This window comes from Metopolophium dirhodum, chromosome 7 (genome assembly GCF_019925205.1).
Source record: "Metopolophium dirhodum isolate CAU chromosome 7, ASM1992520v1, whole genome shotgun sequence".
Classification (NCBI taxonomy): domain Eukaryota; kingdom Metazoa; phylum Arthropoda; class Insecta; order Hemiptera; family Aphididae; genus Metopolophium; species Metopolophium dirhodum.
In genome coordinates this window covers 19829876-19849475 of record NC_083566.1, presented here as the reverse complement: position 1 = coordinate 19849475, position 19600 = coordinate 19829876, and the positions used below count along the sequence as shown (strand labels likewise).

At 28.9% G+C, this 19600-nt stretch overlaps 3 protein-coding genes across 6 annotated transcripts; 1 reads left to right on the top strand and 2 right to left on the bottom strand.

Annotated features, from left to right (window-relative positions):
- Positions 1–286: 286 nt before the first annotated feature.
- LOC132949246 (uncharacterized) lies at positions 287–6831 on the bottom strand. 4 transcript variants are annotated; one of them, XM_061020029.1, is made up of 14 exons: positions 6023–6831; positions 5822–5934; positions 4297–4392; positions 4067–4216; positions 3877–3993; positions 3615–3731; positions 2935–3006; positions 2684–2758; positions 2137–2375; positions 1903–2065; positions 1755–1824; positions 587–760; positions 420–473; positions 287–334 (listed from the first exon to the last, which is right to left on the bottom strand). In XM_061020029.1, the coding sequence occupies exons 7-12, from the start codon at positions 2990–2992 to the stop codon at positions 694–696; spliced, it is 672 nt and encodes a 223-aa protein (XP_060876012.1). In that variant the 5' UTR covers positions 2993–3006; positions 3615–3731; positions 3877–3993; positions 4067–4216; positions 4297–4392; positions 5822–5934; positions 6023–6831; the 3' UTR covers positions 287–334; positions 420–473; positions 587–693. The 4 variants fall into 4 exon arrangements, with proteins under 4 accessions (XP_060876012.1, XP_060876011.1, XP_060876013.1 ...); XM_061020028.1 differs by having other exon boundaries at positions 3642–3731; positions 6023–6830; XM_061020030.1 differs by lacking the exons at positions 3615–3731; positions 3877–3993.
- A 1306-nt stretch (positions 6832–8137) lies between these two features.
- LOC132948846 (zinc finger MYM-type protein 1-like) lies at positions 8138–12564 on the bottom strand. The gene is made up of 5 exons (XM_061019506.1): positions 11747–12564; positions 11449–11553; positions 11018–11122; positions 10888–10962; positions 8138–10692 (listed from the first exon to the last, which is right to left on the bottom strand). The coding sequence occupies exons 1-5, from the start codon at positions 11865–11867 to the stop codon at positions 8447–8449; spliced, it is 2652 nt and encodes an 883-aa protein (XP_060875489.1). The 5' UTR covers positions 11868–12564; the 3' UTR covers positions 8138–8446.
- Positions 12565–13608: 1044 nt separating this feature from the next.
- On the top strand, positions 13609–18874 carry LOC132948626 (SET and MYND domain-containing protein 4-like). Its single transcript, XM_061019175.1, has 5 exons — positions 13609–14372; positions 15512–15636; positions 15972–16610; positions 17700–17851; positions 17929–18874. Exons 1-5 carry the CDS (start codon positions 13625–13627, stop codon positions 18173–18175), a joined length of 1911 nt encoding a protein of 636 aa, XP_060875158.1. The 5' UTR covers positions 13609–13624; the 3' UTR covers positions 18176–18874.
- The last annotated feature ends 726 nt before the right edge of the window (positions 18875–19600 follow it).

The following is a 19600-nucleotide window of genomic DNA, read 5'->3' as shown; positions in this document are numbered from 1 at the left end:
TTTTTTTGTGAAACAGTTTGGACAACTATAATGAAATTATTCAAGTAACTAATATTCTACAAGTATATTACATAATTCCCCCAAAAACATGATTAGAATAAAATAGTATTATAATATATTTAATATATTATAGGTAGGTGCATACTAGATTCAAAAACTGGAGTTTTTGATGGTGATTTTACAAGCATATAATCAACACAAGCTGTAAAAAAATATGTTTCATTAGAAATGAATATAGAGAACATAAAATTAAATATACTATATTAATAAATCATTGAAAACTTACATTTCTTAGACAGACAATTAATGTTATTTGTACTGGAATTATTATCACCTACAAAAAAGATTTTTATCAATTTTGAAGTACAATAAATTTTAGGTAGGTATAGTTATTATAATTATATATATTATTTACTTACCAGAATCATAAGCTGGTAATTCATAATTATTGTCATCGCTATCAGTTTCAATGTCTACAAAAATAAAATAAAAATAATACACATTTTATAAACATAAGTTAATAATTGTATAAAGTACTATTAATAATACAATTTTTTTCCAATATTAATTAAATTCTTAATCTTACTGATTAAGTCAGCGCCATATCCCGTTTTTTTGTTATTACTGCAATTATTACCAGATTTTGATTTTTTTCCATTATTTGTATTTTTTATTTTAGAATAATTGTCATCTTCAGTAGATGATAAATCCGAAGTGATCAATTATTTTTTGCATTTCGTTCGAGCAACAAGAAACGATTCTAAAATGTATATCAAAATAATTATAGGTTATATTATTATACAATGTAGTTATTATTTTGTAAAAAAAATATAAGCTTACAAATATTTGTAGACAATGCCCTAGCTTTGAACCCTCTAGTATTTGGTATACATTGGTTTTAAATAAAACGTTTCACATGGGTCTTAGGCCAAGCACATGTATCATCTTTAAACCATATGCTAGGTACTACCTCTACTCCATTATCTTTAAATAAGTGAATAACCGACCACGTCATATTGAATATTGTAAACAAAAGTAAATGTCAATCAAACGATTATATTAAAATTAAATGCATTGAATTCCAAATTACCGACATCAGTACGCACTATTATAACAACTAACAATGTGAGTACACGAATAACAATTTATAGAGTAGGTACGTGATTCACTGGCGTCGATTATCGAAGCGAGTTAAGAAAACACGTTGAGCAATAAGCCGTAGAGGTTTAACAACAAAATGTTCTATGACGCCATGACACCCATGACAGAAAACTATTAAAGTAAACTAGCCGAGTAGCCGACCTCGCGTCCCGTACCACGCCTATATGGCAGTACCGTTTACGAATACGGGTAAACAAGGTTATAACATCAAGTCGGTTACTAGCTCGTTTCCTAGGTTTAGACTTCAGATCATAGGTAAACGTTAACACAATGTAAATAACTGGTTATGTAAATGATTTTATACTTAGCGTAGTTATTAATATAAAAAAGAATTTAACGTTTATGTTATACATTTGTTAAGTAATTAATCTTTCAAATAGGTATAGTGAATATTATGATTGTTATTTATAACGTTTACCTAATACCTATTGTTTTTAAAATTTCATTTAAAATTATAATATCAGTATTAATAAGTATACAGAAATTATTATATTAAGAAATTCTGTACACTATAATAATATATTTAGGATGATTATAAAAATTATTTTCCTGCCTTATCTTTAATTTTAAATGAAGTTTGAATAAGAACGTACTTAATAACCTGATCAATTTCATTAGCTGCGTTATCAGCATTGGCAAATTTTTTGATTGTAAGGACAGAATCTAAAAAATTAAAATTCTAAAAATTAATTAATTAATACAAAATCAAAATTACTATATTGTTATTTAAGTTTAACTTACCAAAAATAATTTTATTTAGAAGCAATTTCTCAAATGGTAGTTTTTTGTTACCACGACCACTATATGAAAATTCACATAATATTTCTAGTATAAATAATATAGCCATTATTCTTTTTGCCATAATTTTTATTGACTTTCCTCCCACAGATGATAAACGTTTAATCTATGACAATAAAAATATATAACTTATTTAATAACAGTTCATACACGTATGAAATTCTTAAAAATCTTTACCATCTGACACCGATAATGTTTATTTTTAGACAAATCATTTTCTATTTCTTCCAACTGTTCCTGAGTTTTGATTGGTAATTTATTATCTATATCACCAGTGTCATATATACTCAAATCCTTAGTTTTTGTCAAGTTGGTTTCCTCATCTCGCTGAATCATGATGTCCAATTTTTCCTGCATTGATCTTAATTTGTATTTTATTGTTACCATCAAATTTAACAATTTTGCATACTGATCATCTATTTATAAAACAAAAAAAATTAAATAAGATAATAATATATATTGGTTTGCGCCTAATTAGTAACTTTGCTAAAGCGGTATCCCTAGTATTTAATTTTTATGGTGGGTGGGTGAATTGAGAATGCTTAATAATATATATTATAATTAAATCAATCATGATATATAATATATTAACCAATATTTTTGAAGTATAATAATATGTAATATACAATACTAGTATGATTGGAATAATATAATTGAAGGTACCTATACATATAGGTATACATATAATATAGTGTCTATATTTATTATTAGTACTAATAATTACCTTTATGGAGACTTTTTTGTTGTTTTGAGTTTAATGATTTACTTTCAGTAGTTTTGATGATTACACAATTGTCAACTAAAAGCATATTCAAAATTACAAATTAATTTTAACAATCAGTAATAAAGATAGCATACATCCTAATGTATTAAACTTAATTTATTGAAGGCATTATAATTTTAAGTAAGTAGGTATCGTTAAACTACCCTTAAGTTATAATGTATTTTCTAATGATATGCATTCAGTTGTATTACCTTTTTGAACAGTTTGTTCATTAGATGTAGATGGGCTATTCATGATATTGTATACCATTGAACAATTGTTTTCTAAAAATTAAAATTAAAATTAAAAATAATTTATTGAATACAAAATGTAGTAATAATATGATATAAATGTATTAATTTAAACTATTTATACTTTTTAGATATTAAAAAGTTCTTTACTAGAACTCAGAAAATAGTATATTTTAAATATGCGGATAGGGGTAACGCGGGTATTATAAAATACAATTTTTTTTTCATGACGATCTTAAGTTTAAGTCGTTTAAGATTACTTGTATTAAAACAGTTTACAGTATGCACATTTCTCTATGAGTATAATATATGTGTTAATATTGTTAAGTAACTATACCCACCGCACGTTAAGTTCATGAACGGGCAGCGGACCGTTTTGTGTCCCTTACGCACGGCCGGTTTATGATTGGTTCCCCATAAAATAATTCTACAACTAACCAGCGTGGTGAAGGAGATCTATTGTTTTATAAACATGTGCACGACTCTGTTATCACGCGAGTGTTCCGTATATTATAAAAGTGGGAGTGGTTGCAACAACGAGCGGTACGGTGGACAAAGTTATTTTGAATGTGCGACTGGTCATGATCTTAACGTGCGGAGGGTTATAAAGTTAAAATATTGAACAAAATAAATATAACTACCAAATTATGTAATTAATCAAAACGCACCAGATAATGTTCTTTTAGAAATCTTTATTGGACTATCAATTATACCAGGGTTTTGAGATTTATCCAAGTCGGAAAATAAACTTCTTTTAGCTTCAAAAAAAAAATATATTTATATATTATATATATAAATAATAACACCTTAAGAAAATACTTGGAAAACAAAAAAGGTAAAGATATAGGTTTTAAAATTTTAAATAAAAAAAAATGTATAAGTAGTTAAATGTATATAGATTACCAAATGATAAATGTGGGCTATCTCCTTTAGCAATGATATTACTGTTTAAACAACTATTATAATTATCGACAGTATTTTGAGGAGATACAGTTGTTTTAGTAGTGAAAGGAGTATTGACTATTTAAAATAATTAATTAATGTTAATAATGTATGCAATAGAAATATATTGTATAGATATTTATATAATTACTAGAATGATTAGTCTGGACAATAACATCATCTTTCAAAGGAACACTATTACCATTATCATTATGGTAGTATTTAGATTTTGAATTCAAACTTTTAATATCTGAGATAAATTGGTTGGTTGTTTGATTAACTGGAGTTGATGTAATATGTGCTAAAAACATATAAATAAATAATAATGGATAGGTATAATAGGTATACTTACATTATTTTTAACGATGATGAAATATTTACCATATGAAGATTCAACAACGGAGCGTTTTAATGGAGACCATCCAAGATCTGTAGAAATTGTGAGTTTTTTCTCATTTGACTTTTTAACTTCATCATCTGAAATAAATCATATTGAATTATGTAATTTGCATTAACCATATTATGAAAAATAAATTAGTTTTCACTCTTCTGCAGTACCTCCTGAGTATGTTATAATTAACAGAATTATATTACAAAACTTGACTTAATAATAAATTATATAACTAATTTTCTCTAATTTGAAAAATAAAGTAGGTATACCTAAATATACATATTTCTATACATCAGTTAATATAGTCAATATTATTTATAAATTGAAACTATAGTATTTATAACTGTCTACTTAAGTTTTACTAATTTAATTTATTTATTTTTAATATTTACATTTCTTATACACGCATAACTCACTTAAAAACTAAATTATTGTAAAAAAACTTCCAACAAAACACAGATAATGTTCTTACCATCAAGTTTAATAATAGGTCGATTACTCTAATTGTTAAGCTAACAGCATAAAACGTGAACTGCTGAGCGTAAATTTGCTATGTTATCAGTGTGTAAGACAGAGACAACATATGCGGGTGTGGCGTCCTCTTAAGTGGAGCACCCATGCGTTTTTGTCTCAGTCTCACACACGTACGACTTGTCAATTTTTCTTTCAAAAGTTTCAATAGTGTGCTGTTAATTTTGATATTAGAGTTAATTGACCTATCATTATACTTTTAGGTAAGAATATTATCTGTGCTATAGAGTTGCTGATTTTTTTTATATTTTCATTTTCAAGAAATATAATTGGTATGTGAAGTATAAAATATTAAATAAAAGCCAATACTTAAGTACAGATGATGCTCTTACCTAAAAGTTTAATTATAGGCAAATTCACTCTGATATCAAAACTAACAGAACACTATTCAAACTAGTGAACAAAAATTTGCAATATCGTAGGTACATTGTATAAGCAGAGTCAATTTATGAATGCATAGTATCCTCTTGACAGGTATGTTATGGATAATAATTATTCAAACAAAATATTTTAAATAAATTGGATACATCATTGGATTACATGAAATAAAGAATTGGTCAAGAACAAGTAGGCTTATTGCTACACGACTATTTCTCAAATTTAACAACTAAAACTTTAATATTAAAACAGATATTATTACCAATTTAACAATAAATGACAATAAATTGAAATTATATAATCCCCCCTCCCCCCAATAAAAAAAATGTTATCCTATAGTTATACTTATGAGTTATGACTTTATAAGTGTAGATACAAGTAAAATTAAATACCTATAAGAGACTATAAGATACAAACATTATCTGTGTTCTAGTTTTTAGCCCTGGGACCACTAACCAGGTAATTTTTCCCACAATAAGGCAAAGGAAATGTCAGATCAGTTAAGTTCAAGCAAACAGCAATATTGTAAAATACTATACCTACATAATATATAGTAAATATATACATAGTAAATTATATTATACCTTCAGAATCAGAATATTATACCTTCATAACTTTTTGTTTTCGTTGTTTTCTGGTTTTTGCAGTCTCCTCAGACGAGGAAAGGTCTGATTTAGATTTTGCAACTATGCATTTTTTTTGGGCAACTTGAAAGTCATCTAGAATCACATTAAATTAAAATAAATTACATACCTAACATAATTTTATAATATAGTAGATAATTCAATATTAATATATTTAACTTACCAATATTATAAGCCAAAGTCTGTGCTTTATATAAATTGAATGTTTTTTTTTGGGCTTAATTCTATTAATTACAGCATTTTTTAGATCACTTTTTTTTATGTGTTCGGCCAGGCGCAATAGCCCTTTTTAACACACCAATGCTCCGGTACAACTTCGTCCAGCATAAAATGAACCACTGACCACGTCATGGTTTTTTTTTTTTATAGTAGTAAAAATAATATATAATATTATGATGTTGAATACTTGAATGATCTAACACGATACAAACACGAACAGTTTTCACCACCACAGCGAAATCACGGTTGAAATTTAAATATTGAATATACTAATAACTAATAAGTGTATTATGCATTTATGCACATGAAAAAAGATGCGACGGAAATAATTATTAGCAGTTAGTACGAATGTCGTAATCGACGGGCAACAGAGTAAACACTTAACGGCGAAACAACTTACTATAATAAGAAACTGCAATGAAGTAAACATAAATATCGTCGTCGCCACCGGCTGGCCTGGCCGCAGACTATCGATAAACGTATGGAATTCCAAATAATATTGTACTATCATGCACGTCGTCTTTACATTACCATTATGTTTTAGATTTAGAACTCTCCATTCGTCAGTTTGTCACGTTATAAAATACAGACTGAAATAAAAATAAGTGCTTCGTCGAAATAATAACTACCCGAAAATACGCCGGGTATACCAATTACCAATATAATTGTATAATATTATACATGTCAAGACTGTCGTCAACAGACAACAGTCAATTCTGCCTTTAAAAATAATTATTAGTATTATTAAATAATGTCATTATAAATATGTGTACAGCACAAAAGAATAAACGCATACTAATATATTAGGTGTATTAATAAACATTCATGCATATTATAGTTTAATATCTCGACGTACCTGCAGGTACCTAGCAATAAAATATAATATGTACTATTGTACGTCATTGATACTTACTCGTATAAAAATGCAAACCTTGGTAATTTTTTAGTAATATACGTACCTATATAAATATTATACAATATATAATAGCTGGGCATTTACTTTATGCTTAAAAGTGGTAAAGCTGTGAAAGGAATAATGCAGTGGTTTATTCATAGACTATAGATAGTTTATTCAAAGTATAGTCCAATAAAATATTCTACTGTTTAATTTTTTATTAACATAATTACATATTATTATGAAACGTTTGTACATTTTTAATCTCTATAACTTCATAATGTAGGTTGTATTAATTATTAGAATTTAACTTAACTTAATTAAGCAAAGTTTATAGTCTGTTTACATGTTGTCCATACGACATACATTCATAATTATCAGAGCCGATCTACGGTCATAATATGAGGGGGGGGGGGCATATTATATATTCTTGATGAGGCCATTTTATGCAAAACAATTTTTTTTAGTGAGAAGCTAATATAATAATCGTTCTACTGCGAACGTGAGTAATTATTAAACCGGGTGCATTGTTCATAAAACGGTCTCGTTCGCCAGGTCTTTCTCCAAAATCCAAAGAGCCAAAAATCTCTGAAACTAACACCTCCAAATTCTCCACGCCAAATCGCTATGAAGCACTCAGTGAAGTGGTTACCCCCGACCCCATGGATACGGCTGAACAAACAAATGAACTTTCTCCTACAACTCCGCCACCTATCTTCATCACTACACCAGTCGATTTTAACGATTTTTGCAAATCCTTACTATCGATCACCACGGGCGAAAACGGTTTCGAATGCAAATCGTCTACCAAACACCTAATAAACTCACTACGACCAAAATCGAATTTTATCGCCTTATTATACATCTGCTAAACGAAAACAAATTCGAGTATTTTACTTACCAAGTCAAAGCTGATAAGCCCTATCGGGTTGTAATAAGAAATCTTCACTCAACGACGGACACAAATTCCATTAAGGATGAACTAACTTCTAACCCAAATATCTTCAAACTTACCTCACTTTGCTACACCAAAATTAAAGTTGAAGAGCCTCACTCCCGGAAGGACCTTCCCCAGTTTAGATGCCAGGACTACGGCCACACCAAAACTTATTGCAATCGCGATCCTCGTTGTGTCCGCTGCGGCCAAAGTCACCCCTCTGAACTCTGTGAAAAATCAAAGGACACACCGGCATCCTGCACTCTCTGTGGGGAAGCACACCAGTGCCGCAACTTAGTAATTTAGGGCCCCAGGGCAAAATTAAATTTCGGGCCCTACAACTATAGAGGGTACATAATAATATAAAATGCTGCTAGAAATTTTTTTTTTTGATAAAATTAAAAGGTATGATAAATGATTATTATTTTGTAAAACTATTGTATTCTATGTTTCTGTGGAAATGATATCTGTATTTATATATTTTATGTTATATATTTAAATAATTTTAATAAACTTAACAATATATTAATTCATACTTAATCAAATTTCATTTTTCTTGCTTTCATATTTGAAAAATTTGTTAATATTTTGTCCATATCAATTTCTTTTGTACGACGCTGTTCGATATTTAAAACTGAAATATTGGACAGTCGTTCTTGTCCAGTTGAATTCCTTAAATAGCTTTTTATTATTTTAAGTTTTGAAAAAGACCTTTCTGCTGTTGCAACCGTTACTGGCAATGTCAAATAAATTATACATGCTCCTAATACATCAGAGTAACTTGTAGCAAAGTCGTTTTCGAGAATAAATGAGGCCAGTGCTTGGATACTATTCAAATTTTTATTTTTTATAATTTCTTTGATTGATAGCAGTTGACTTGTTAAATCAGAACTTATATCTGATTGATACATTTGAATAAAGTCATATGATCCTTTAATAGTAATTTCATCTGGTCCTAAAAGTGTTTGAGGTTTCAAAAAATTGAAAATACTACAAACGTTATGTAAACCTTTAAATCGATCTTTAAGTTGACATATTATTGTGTCAACAACTGGTAAAAATACTTTTATTTTAAAATTATCTTGTGTGATATTCATTCGTCTGTCACCATCTACTTCATCAAAAAACAACCTTGCTTTTTTTTGGCGAACCACTTTGTCATCAGTTGGAATACCCCATTTAATTGCCAGGTTGCTTGCATTTTCAACTACACTACAATAGTCATTCCTTAGTTGCTGCATACAAGTATAGGCATCAGTCAATCTATCTAATGCTTTCTGGAGGTCAATGTCTTGCTTCTGCAAAAGTTTAGAGATACCATGCAAAGGACGCAATACTCGTTCCCACAAACATAACATAAGTAAAAATTCAAAAGATTCTATTTTTTTTTTAATTGAAATTGCCATATGTTTTTCATCTACTTTACTACTTGATAAACTCATATATGTTAATGATTTTATAACTTCTATATACCTTTGTTTTAATGCTGATACTGATGAATGCCTAGCCTCCCAGCGAGTAGGACAAACTTTTTTTAATACTTTAAGTCTAATTGTTTTGGCAGTGTCATCACCAAATGCAAGTGATGCCCATCTAGGACAACTAGAACTAAAAAAATTGAATATAGTTTGTAATGTTGTAAAAAAGTTAGTTGCAACTTGCGTCGATTTGGCTGCATCACAAATCACCAAGTTAAGGTTATGTGCGCAGCAATGTACATAATGTGCATTCGACACGGTAGAAGATATTCTTTGTTGCACTCCTGAATAAGCTCCACTCATTACTGCTGCACCATCATAACCCTGGCCACGACAATTTTGGATGTCTAAATTGTACTTTTTCAACACATCATAAATAAGATTTTCATAATCCTTTGAGCCATGGTTCTCTAATTCAAAAAACCCAAAAAAAGATTCTTTTACTTCAAATGATTTTGTTTCATAGTTTAAAACAACATAACGCAGTATAACACTCAATTGATCAATTTTTGTTATATCTTGTGTCGAATCTACTATTATTGAATAATATTTAGATCTTTTTACTTCGTTTGCTAATATATTTAATACTTCTGAGGATAATAAATGAATTAATTCATTTTGAATTTTCCAACTCAGGTATTTTATTTTATTATTTTCATTATTCAATAGATTATTTAAAACAGGATCAAAATCTGCCATTAGCCTTACAGTCCTGATAAAGTTTCCTTCTGTATTATTTATTTTAGTTTTACTGTTTTCGTTTCCTCGGAGAGCAGTATTCCCCGCAGTTAAAAATAAAATAATTTTGACTAATCTAATTAAAACATTTCTCCAAAAACTAGCTTCTTTAATAATTTTATCTTCCATATGTTTGTCTATAGTTTCGTTTTTTAACCAGCGTACTCGGACTTCAGTGGCTTGAATATGTTGTTGAGAAATTTCATGTGCTCCAATTTTTTCTCCAATATGGTGCCAATCATTAATTCCTAATATCCAATTTATTTTAAAATTTCTATTTTGCCTATCAGCGAAAAGCCAACATACTTCACAGTATGCACAATCTAAAATGACTGAATAGCATAACCATATTCTGGGTATACATAGTCCTGTATTTGTAGTTTTGTGATAAAACTGTGCTGAAAAACGTCTAAGGATGCCTTTTCCATCAGGGCTATAGGGAAATTCTATGTTGGTTGGTTTACATGGTCCATGCAATAAAATACTTCTCTTCAAATCAGATTTTACAGTATCAAACTCTTTAAAATGTCCACGGTCAGTTGGATAATCATTTGTTAAATCTAAACCTATAAATAAAACAAAATTTACTATACATATTATAAGATAGGTAATGAATATCAAAACTGTTTAACAGCTATATGAATATCTTTTTACATTTAATATCAATTGAAATAGATGTAATTATTATGATTATTAATTTATTCAGTTTAGTTTAAGTTTTAAGAAAACTATAGGTATTTTGAGAAATATATTTTACCTACCTGGTTTATCAAATATGCCTGACTCAGTAACATCACAAGTGTCAGACGATTCTACTTCATTATTTTCATTTTCACCTAGTTTACATTTTTACATTTTAATAATTTTGAAAAGTTTAATTTAGGTTCCTACCTGGTTTATCAAATATGTCTGGCTCAGTATCATCACAAGTCACAGACGATTCCAAATCAGTATTTTCATTTATTTTACTAATTAAGTTGGTGGAAAAGTTATCGACTAAAAGCAAAAAAATCACTTTATAAAATACAATAAACTAAAATGTTCATAACAATTTATAATGATAATATTATGAAGAAGTGAACAACTATAGTTTAGGCACCTACATAGGTATATCAATATAATAAATTAAACAACAAATGGAAATTGCAAATTATAAACAAAAAAAGTATGCTAAAACTATACTTAAATCACTAAGTAATAAATATCAACATAATTATAAATTATTCTACCTATTGAATATGATGTGTTTATCCTCATAGTTTTTTGTATAGTTTACATTTTTAAATTTTAATAATTTTGAAAAGTTTAATTTAGGTTCCTACCTTGATTATCAAATATGTCTGGCTCAGTATCATCACAAGTCCCAGACGATTCCACATCAGTATTTTTATTTGTTTTAATAATTACATTTTTGGCACACTTGTCAACTAAAATATTTAAAAAAATATCACATATTCACATCATATTATTTACAGTTGTATGCAGAATGTAATGTTATTACTAGGTAAATGTGTAAATAGTAAACTAAGTTTTTAGTAAACGACCTTCGTCTTAAGAAAATCTTAACTTCAGGAATTTTAACAACCACCCAGTATTTAATAATATATATTTACCACTTACCAGCATTATCCAAATTGTTTTTTACTACAAACATATTTAATGAACCTCTCAACTTCTTTATTTCTTCATCTTTTTTTATTCTCATTTTCCTTTTTGCTGAACCACTGAGATATTTTGACATTGTAAATATGATTAAAATAACTTATAAGTCAAGTATTAAAGTATTAACAGCAATGATTAATAAAAGTATTTTTTTATTAGCAATGCAAACTATTCAATGAAAAGTGAAAATTAAAAGTACCTAGTAGTAACTTGGTGATTATAAATTTGAAATAATTTAAAACACATAGAGGCATAAGCCATAAAGGTTAGTTCGGAAGATAATTGGTGAATTATTATTTTGTATGTAGGTACCTAAATGTAAACAAAAGAGATATTTTTATTCTATTTTTATTTTGCACTTTAGTGGTGCTTACTTTGGTCACAGAATAATGCTTTGGTTTATAAGACAAACTGAGTATTCAGTGTAGCCAACGCCAAGATGATCGGTGATTTTTTCATCATTAATCTTTTATCACAGAATAAATCTGTGAAATTGATTTGCCGCCAAAGACCTTATACTTATACCACAGACTTTTCATAGTTTGTGCCTAAAATCTAAATTATTATTTAAGCATAAGGTCTATGTTTACCGCATTATTACTTATCGATTATGAACTCCTTAATATTTAATATTTAAAATATTTCAATTCAAAATACATTTTTACAAAATCAAAAACCCGGAAAAATAATAATAGGATCCACCCATTATGGGCCCCCTTTGAAAAATTAATTTGGGCCCTCTGGCAGGGCTTTGCCCTGCTTGCCCTGGTGGTAGTTGCGGCACTGAAGCACACCCTGCAAACTATAAGGGATGCATCAAACACAAAACTCTGTTGCGATCAAGAAACTCCAAACTCAAGAACCTCACCCAAACCAACTACTATCAACACTCAAGCAACCCATCTACCACCAGCCATGTAAACCTCACCAGTTCGGACATCTCTCGGCAGACCAACCCTAACCTTGTACAAACCAGTTCGGCCACATAATTCGTTGTAACTTGTAATTTATATACCTATTTTAAAAATATTATTCGTGGGTAATTGAAACGTCTAAAATGTATTATTATATACAAATATGATAATAAACAAATAATAATAACTCAACTTAACCGGCTACGGTATTAATAATATTTAATAATATATATATGTAAGCTTTGAAAATGTAATTTAAGACAAATAAATAATGTATAATATTTAAATATAAAGTATATTATACCATTGTCGGATTGCCAATTGATTATAAATATTCATACCTTATAATATTATATTTTAGTAAATTAAATGAAAATGTCTGACGGAAAAACCGCTAACTATCTATTTATAGTTTATACTGTAGAGATGGGCAAAATATTTTGAATATCGATGTTCGATATTTAAGAGATCGATTGTTAAAATGTATCGGATTCTTGGAAAAAACCTCCATGTTTTTCGATGTTTATTAAAAAAATGTTTTAAATGTTTTAATTATTTCAAAGCGTTAAATTTAAGCGTTCAATCATGAGTAAAACAATTTTTTGCGATACACGGAAAATTAAAAATCGATATATCGAACAAAAACTTCGATGTTTTTTGCCCAGATATCTTTAATTGTACTTTAATAGTAAAAAAAAATACAATTCTACGCGCGCGATTTACGTTGGCAATTCCGGAATTCATATTGTCCGTTAATCCGTAATCGACATATATCAACAATTTATATTGTGTTTTGTAATTTGTAAATTGTATTCCAGTTTGACGGTGTGTCATCTCGCGGTGAGTGGTAACGCGATTTTGTGCGCACGACTCAAATCGAAATCTATATAGATAGAACGAATAACAAATTAACGTATCCGACATGGAGTATGACAACTTTTTGCACTACTCCAATCGGCTGCTGATGGCTAACGTGCTAGGCGACGTTTACGTGGACTTATCCAAGCTGAAATCGCCCAACAGCCGTTTCGTGTTCACGCGTGACCTGCTTCTCAAACACAAAATGCTAGACCAGACGTTGGACATCGGCATGGAGTATGATCTTCCCAACGTGTCGACGAACCTCCGTCAACAAGGCAACGAGTTATTTAAGGCCAAGCAGTACGAAAAGGCCGCCCACACGTACACCAAATGTTTGATGGGCACCGATCCGAACACCGAGTGCTACGCGCTCGCGCTGGCCAACCGGTCGGCCGCGTACTTCCACTTGGGCCTGTACAAGCTTAGCCTAAAAGACGCGCGCTGGGCCATGGAATTCAATTATCCGTCCAGGCTCGCGTACAAGCTGTACGAGCGGGCTGGGAACGCTGAACGCATGTTGGGCTTGGTCGAACGGGCGATGCAGAGCTACGCCGTGTGCCTGACGCGACTGGATGAGGTGGACATGTCTGAGGAGAAGAAAAGCAAGTTCCGGGAGGCGATCGAAAAGGCCGCGACCGAATGCAAGGAAGTGTTTACTGAGCATAAAAAGACGATGAAAGTACCTCGCGCCGATGAGCAGCTGGTTGGCGGAAGAAACGAAAATATTCCAGCACTATCGGCCTTTGTAGAACTGAGAATGTCCAAGAATATGGGACGAGGTGTTTATGCCACCCGCGACATTAACCCCGGTAAGTGACAATTATAGCTATTATTGACAGAAAATTGTAAAAAAGTTTTAGAAATAAAATATTTCATTATAAATTACATAGGTACCTGCTGCCTACCTAATATTATAATATAGGTACATTACCTAGGTCAATGCCGGATTGTTATGTATCAGCCCATCTAGATTTTCTCTTCTAAGCAGCCCATTAACATATTATCTGGCCCAAAATTACGTTTAAAATTGTTACGAGCTTATAGGCGGCTAATTATATTTTAATCATGATTCTATTTTCACTCACACGACTGGCCCAAACTTAAGCGGCCTGCGGAGATTTTCTCGGTAGTTTGCCAAACGAATCTGGCCCTGTATTAGGTATATTATAAATTACCCACACAACACAGTAAACTTGTTATGTCAAAACTCAAGGGACACAGAAAAACGTTTGAGATATCGAGTTTTATAAGTATTTTATTGTAATGTTTATTATTTCAAGGGGATTTCAATTGAATTTGACATTAAACAATTTTGAGATATTGACTGACGTTTTACATACCTAATAAGAATATACCGTATTACATATTATATATTATAAAATAATTTGTTTTTTAGTTGTTATTGTGATAAATTAACAATAACCAATGCTAAAAATAATTACTTCATTTTTTATTACTCTTATAAGTAACATATAGGTACCTAAGTAGTTGTAAAAAATGTTTAGAACATAAAAAAATAAATTATCACAAAACCAATAGGTAATTTCAAATTTGCTTCAGTGATAAGTAAGTGATAGAAATAATGCAAAGAATTTGTTCATCAGAACCAGGTGGCTCTCATACTAAACAAACTGTTATTTTTATGTAAAGCCCTGTTGACTGTCACCATTAATACTTAGCTCAAATAAACAATTTTCGGATATTTTAGATTTTTTTATAATTAAGCAATGTTCTTTTTTCCCTTCAGACTTTTTTACTAATATTTTGGAACTTGACAAATGTTACAATAAAAATATATAAAAATGAGTATTCCTGAGTAAGTCTAGGAGAATAATTTTATTTATTAGGTAAATAAAAAAAAATACCGTTTTAATGAACAATAGTTATGTGCGATGACATTATGTTATCCATACCTATCTTTATGTTAACTTTGCTTTTTCATTTTTAGGTGATGTTGTGGCCATAGACGAACCTTACATTTGTGGGCCTATTTCAGATCATACAGATGTTTGTTATTATAGTGGTTGCCTGAAGTTAGACTTTGCTCTTATTCCCTGTCCAAAATGTTTATTGGTATGTTTTTTTTTTATCATCATAAGAAGTTATAATATGAGGTATGCATTATATAAAGTCAATATAGGTACCTACATAGGTATTATTTCTATTTGGTAATTTATTAATTTTTAAAACAAAATTACTAATTAGTCTAAACCTGAAACAATTTTAACAATTCTGATTTCTGACTACCTACATAATTTTACAAACAACCTGATGATTTTTATTGATTTATCAGCCAATACGTCTTAAATGAAAAACTACATTTCTACTATGCATACCTATTATTATGTTCTTAAAATGTAATATTATGGGATAGAAAATGTGTTAATATGTTTGTATACTTTGATCAGGTTTATTACTGCAATAAAGACTGTATGAATAAAGCTAACATAGATGGACACTATTTGGAATGTCCAATTATGAATTTCATCAAATCAACACCAGGAATAACAAGAATGAATGAACTTGCTATGAAGTGGTTTTTAAAAGACTATTTGAAAATGGGTTTAAAAAAATATTGTTTGATAGTTGATAACTTTTCCAAATCTAAAATTGATCCTCAAACAAGGGGTTTTGATGAGACTGGTCAATATAAGTCTGATAATTTTTTAACGGCTTATTCTTTAGATAGTAGTGAAAACAAAATTTCAATAGATGTCTTGTTTTTTTTTAATTGTATTGCTGTTGATATGTTGCATTGTTTGATTTTAAGTGGCTTCAAAATTCCAGAATGTTATATAGGTTCTGTGGGGGCTTCCTTGGTGCGTATTCTCATTATTTTAGATTTAAATTGTAGAAAGTTAAACATCAATGCCCCTACTATATCTTTTCAAGGAAAACACCAACTTACTCTTACAATAGCATTAACTTTGTATCCAACTATTTCCTTGTTCAACCATTCTTGTGATCCAAATATAAAACGAAGTGGAGAATTATCTGATAGAATAAGAGTTATGAAAGCAATTCAACCAATTCCCAAAGGATCTCAGGTAATTATATAGATATTTTTATTATTATTATTTTATGTTTCTCTGTCAAATTATGATACTTTAAGGTGTACGTGTATTACAATAATAACAATGGACAAATTTTAGATTCAAAGGAATTGGTATATTTTTATATTTTTCTGTGACACTGGGTTAAAGGACTATTCTAAAAGTGATAAATACCATTGTTTATCAAATGAGAATTGAGAGACATTATAACGTTGATATGTAGTATTCCGTGCTAATTACATATTCAGCATAACATATAAACATTATAAAATTACAGTTATCAGCATATTTATAGTCTAATGATATTATAATCTATTTCTTTTCTATATATATAATAGGTACAATAAAAATATAATACAATTTAAAATTAAATTTTTTTAGTTGATGGCTTTTTAAGAACACTTGAGACGATTTCACTAGGATCATGGTGGTCACATGCCACTGTTCGTGAATCGTGGCTGCACTATAATAGATATTTATAACATAACAGAAAATATAATTCATAACCTAAAAATGCCATAAAACTGTCATGTAATAATAATGTACAAGAGAGCAGTGTATTTGTCCTCTATAAAGGTGCATAATGAATTCTTACACCAAAACATACAATTTGTAAATTAGTTTTACGTATTAGCGAGGATAAACTATTTAAATGTATACGCTTAATGGTTCAAATTTTATATTTTCCCTATTCCACATTTGGTAGTAGTGGTATCATGGTATCAGTGTTTATTAGTTTGATGATGATTGAAGCAATGAATTGCGGTATCTCGTCATTTTCTTTATTTTTGTGCGTCATAAAACGCTTGCTTGTAAAATATTATATAGATTATAGAAACAATATGATAGTACAAATTTGCCATTATATAGTACTATTTTTGTATAGGCTTCTGGTAGTGCACATATCTGTAAACACATGTTACCTGATATGTTTTAAATAAAACAGAAATATGTTAGGTGCCTATGTCAAAACATTCTCTTTTGTGACTATATCAACATTTTTGTTAAAATATCTATTACATTTATATTTATTTAGTTAGTTGTTAAATTAATACTTTATGTATTTGTTGTATTTGTAACTAGTTGTGCGGTACTTATGGAATAATCTTTCGAGGACACACCAAAGAATTAAGGCAAGATATTTGCAACAAACTGTTTTACTTTAAATGCCATTGCCAGCCTTGCATAAAGAATTGGCCAATATGTCATTATATACCTAATCGTCTTTCTACACTGTATGTTATGTACTTAAATTTTATAGTTTTGTTTTGTGTATAAATATTATGATTGTTTGATTATTATATGTTTTTAGAAATATTCTGAACTCTAATATGGCAGATATTGTATCATCGGAGTGTGAAAAGTTTGTGGAATTTATAAAGTCAGGAAAATCAGAAGATGATTATGAGAATTTAAATTATTTATATTCATTTATTAAGCTATTGTTTACTAATGTGAAACGACCATTTCAATTATACGAGGATTGCCTTGAAATTATAAGTACTATTCATACCATAAGTTCCATTGAAATATACATTAGTGAAATAAATATTAATTGATATCTCATTTTTATAATAGGTTTATTAATAGCTAAATAATTTTTAGTTATATAATAATAGAAGTTTGTGTTTAACTATTCATATAAGTGATTTTTTTATGATTTAAACAAGTTGGTATTAGTTTTTTTTCTTTAAATCAGATACATTAACTCTATTACATTATATTAAGAAGATAATTTTTATTTTATTGTCTAGATTATTAACATATTATTATACTTTGACTTTATTATAATGTATGCCTAAATTTCTTACAAGTACCATAGCAAATTTGGGTTTTACCTACATACCCGTGTTTGATGTATGTTATTAATGCCAGGATTAGAATATTTAGTCGTCGTTAAAAAATACTAATTTTAGATTTTCATTACCTTTTTAACATATCGGTTTTTATTAAATTTAAAATATCTCATTCCAATAAAAATATGAATGTACAATAAAATCCTCTACCTACTATGAGTATGAGTATCCATAAAGTGATTGTTGCTCTCACCTAATAGTAGAAACTTCTTGAGTTTAAATGAATTATATTATATCCTTTAATTCATATATTTGTAAAACAATATTATGTATATAAAAAAACCAAATTTCAAATAATATTTGAACCATATTTTATGAAAAAAAATGCTTATTATGTAGTTTTTAAATTGTACTGTTATTATAAATATTTATCATTAAAAAAAGGCGGGTAAGTGGATAGTGCTCTGCTGTACAGTAGGTTTGTGTGGGTCACTGTAATGGATGGTGTTAAATTTGAATTCAATGATATAATATCATTGTATAAGAAAAACGATTCGGATTTCTGAGCGAAAAAGGTCAGTCAGCCTATGATATTACCAAGTATATTTGATATTATTGTGAATAAAGTAATTTATATAATGTAACCTGTTTACGTGGAACCTTGTTTTAAATTTTCAATCCTTAGCTATAAAAGTTGAACATTTTATAAATTTTTAACTACAAAATTGAAAATAGTTATTAAATTTTAAATTTGATAAATTTTATTAAAATTCGAACTTTAAATGCTTATAAAAAAAAATTGTGCCTATGTATCTTTAATATTTTTCAACTGCTATTAGAATGATATATCAGGAGCCTATATTATTTTCACGCTTTTTTACTAAACAAATAAAATTTAATTGATATATATATATAGAAAAAAAAAATGTCCGCAAACAGCTCAAAATAAGTCGGAATATTTGGAAAATGTTGGAAACAGTTTGCGTCAAAATTTCCGTTTTTCCTTAAATTTTTTTTGGTTTATCGCTTTTGAAAACTACTGAGAATTTTTTACTTTTAACCCTTTCAAAGTACCAACTAGATTCACTTTCATATCAGAAAAGTTACTGTTGAAGAAAATCCAAGCATTTTTACTGACCTAAAAGGTGATGATTGATGACACACATAAAAATAAAAAGGTGGGTAAGT

Coding starts and splice junctions, on each gene's coding strand:
- LOC132949246 (XM_061020027.1), bottom strand. Junction 2,759..2,934: donor TGAACAAACTGTTCAAAAAG/GTAATACAACTG, acceptor ATATGCTTTTAG/TTGACAATTGTGTAATCATC. Junction 2,066..2,136: donor AACATTATCGGTGTCAGATG/GTAAAGATTTTT, acceptor TTATTGTCATAG/ATTAAACGTTTATCATCTGT.
- LOC132948846 (XM_061019506.1), bottom strand. CDS start 11,867: ATGTCAAAATATCTCAGTGGTTCAGCAAAAAGGAAAATGAGAATAAAA. Junction 10,963..11,017: donor AGACATATTTGATAAACCAG/GTAGGAACCTAA, acceptor AATGTAAACTAG/GTGAAAATGAAAATAATGAA. Junction 10,693..10,887: donor AGGCATATTTGATAAACCAG/GTAGGTAAAATA, acceptor TTTTATTTATAG/GTTTAGATTTAACAAATGAT.
- LOC132948626 (XM_061019175.1), top strand. CDS start 13,625: ATGGAGTATGACAACTTTTTGCACTACTCCAATCGGCTGCTGATGGCT. Junction 14,373..15,511: donor CACCCGCGACATTAACCCCG/GTAAGTGACAAT, acceptor TTTCATTTTTAG/GTGATGTTGTGGCCATAGAC. Junction 15,637..15,971: donor CCTGTCCAAAATGTTTATTG/GTATGTTTTTTT, acceptor TACTTTGATCAG/GTTTATTACTGCAATAAAGA.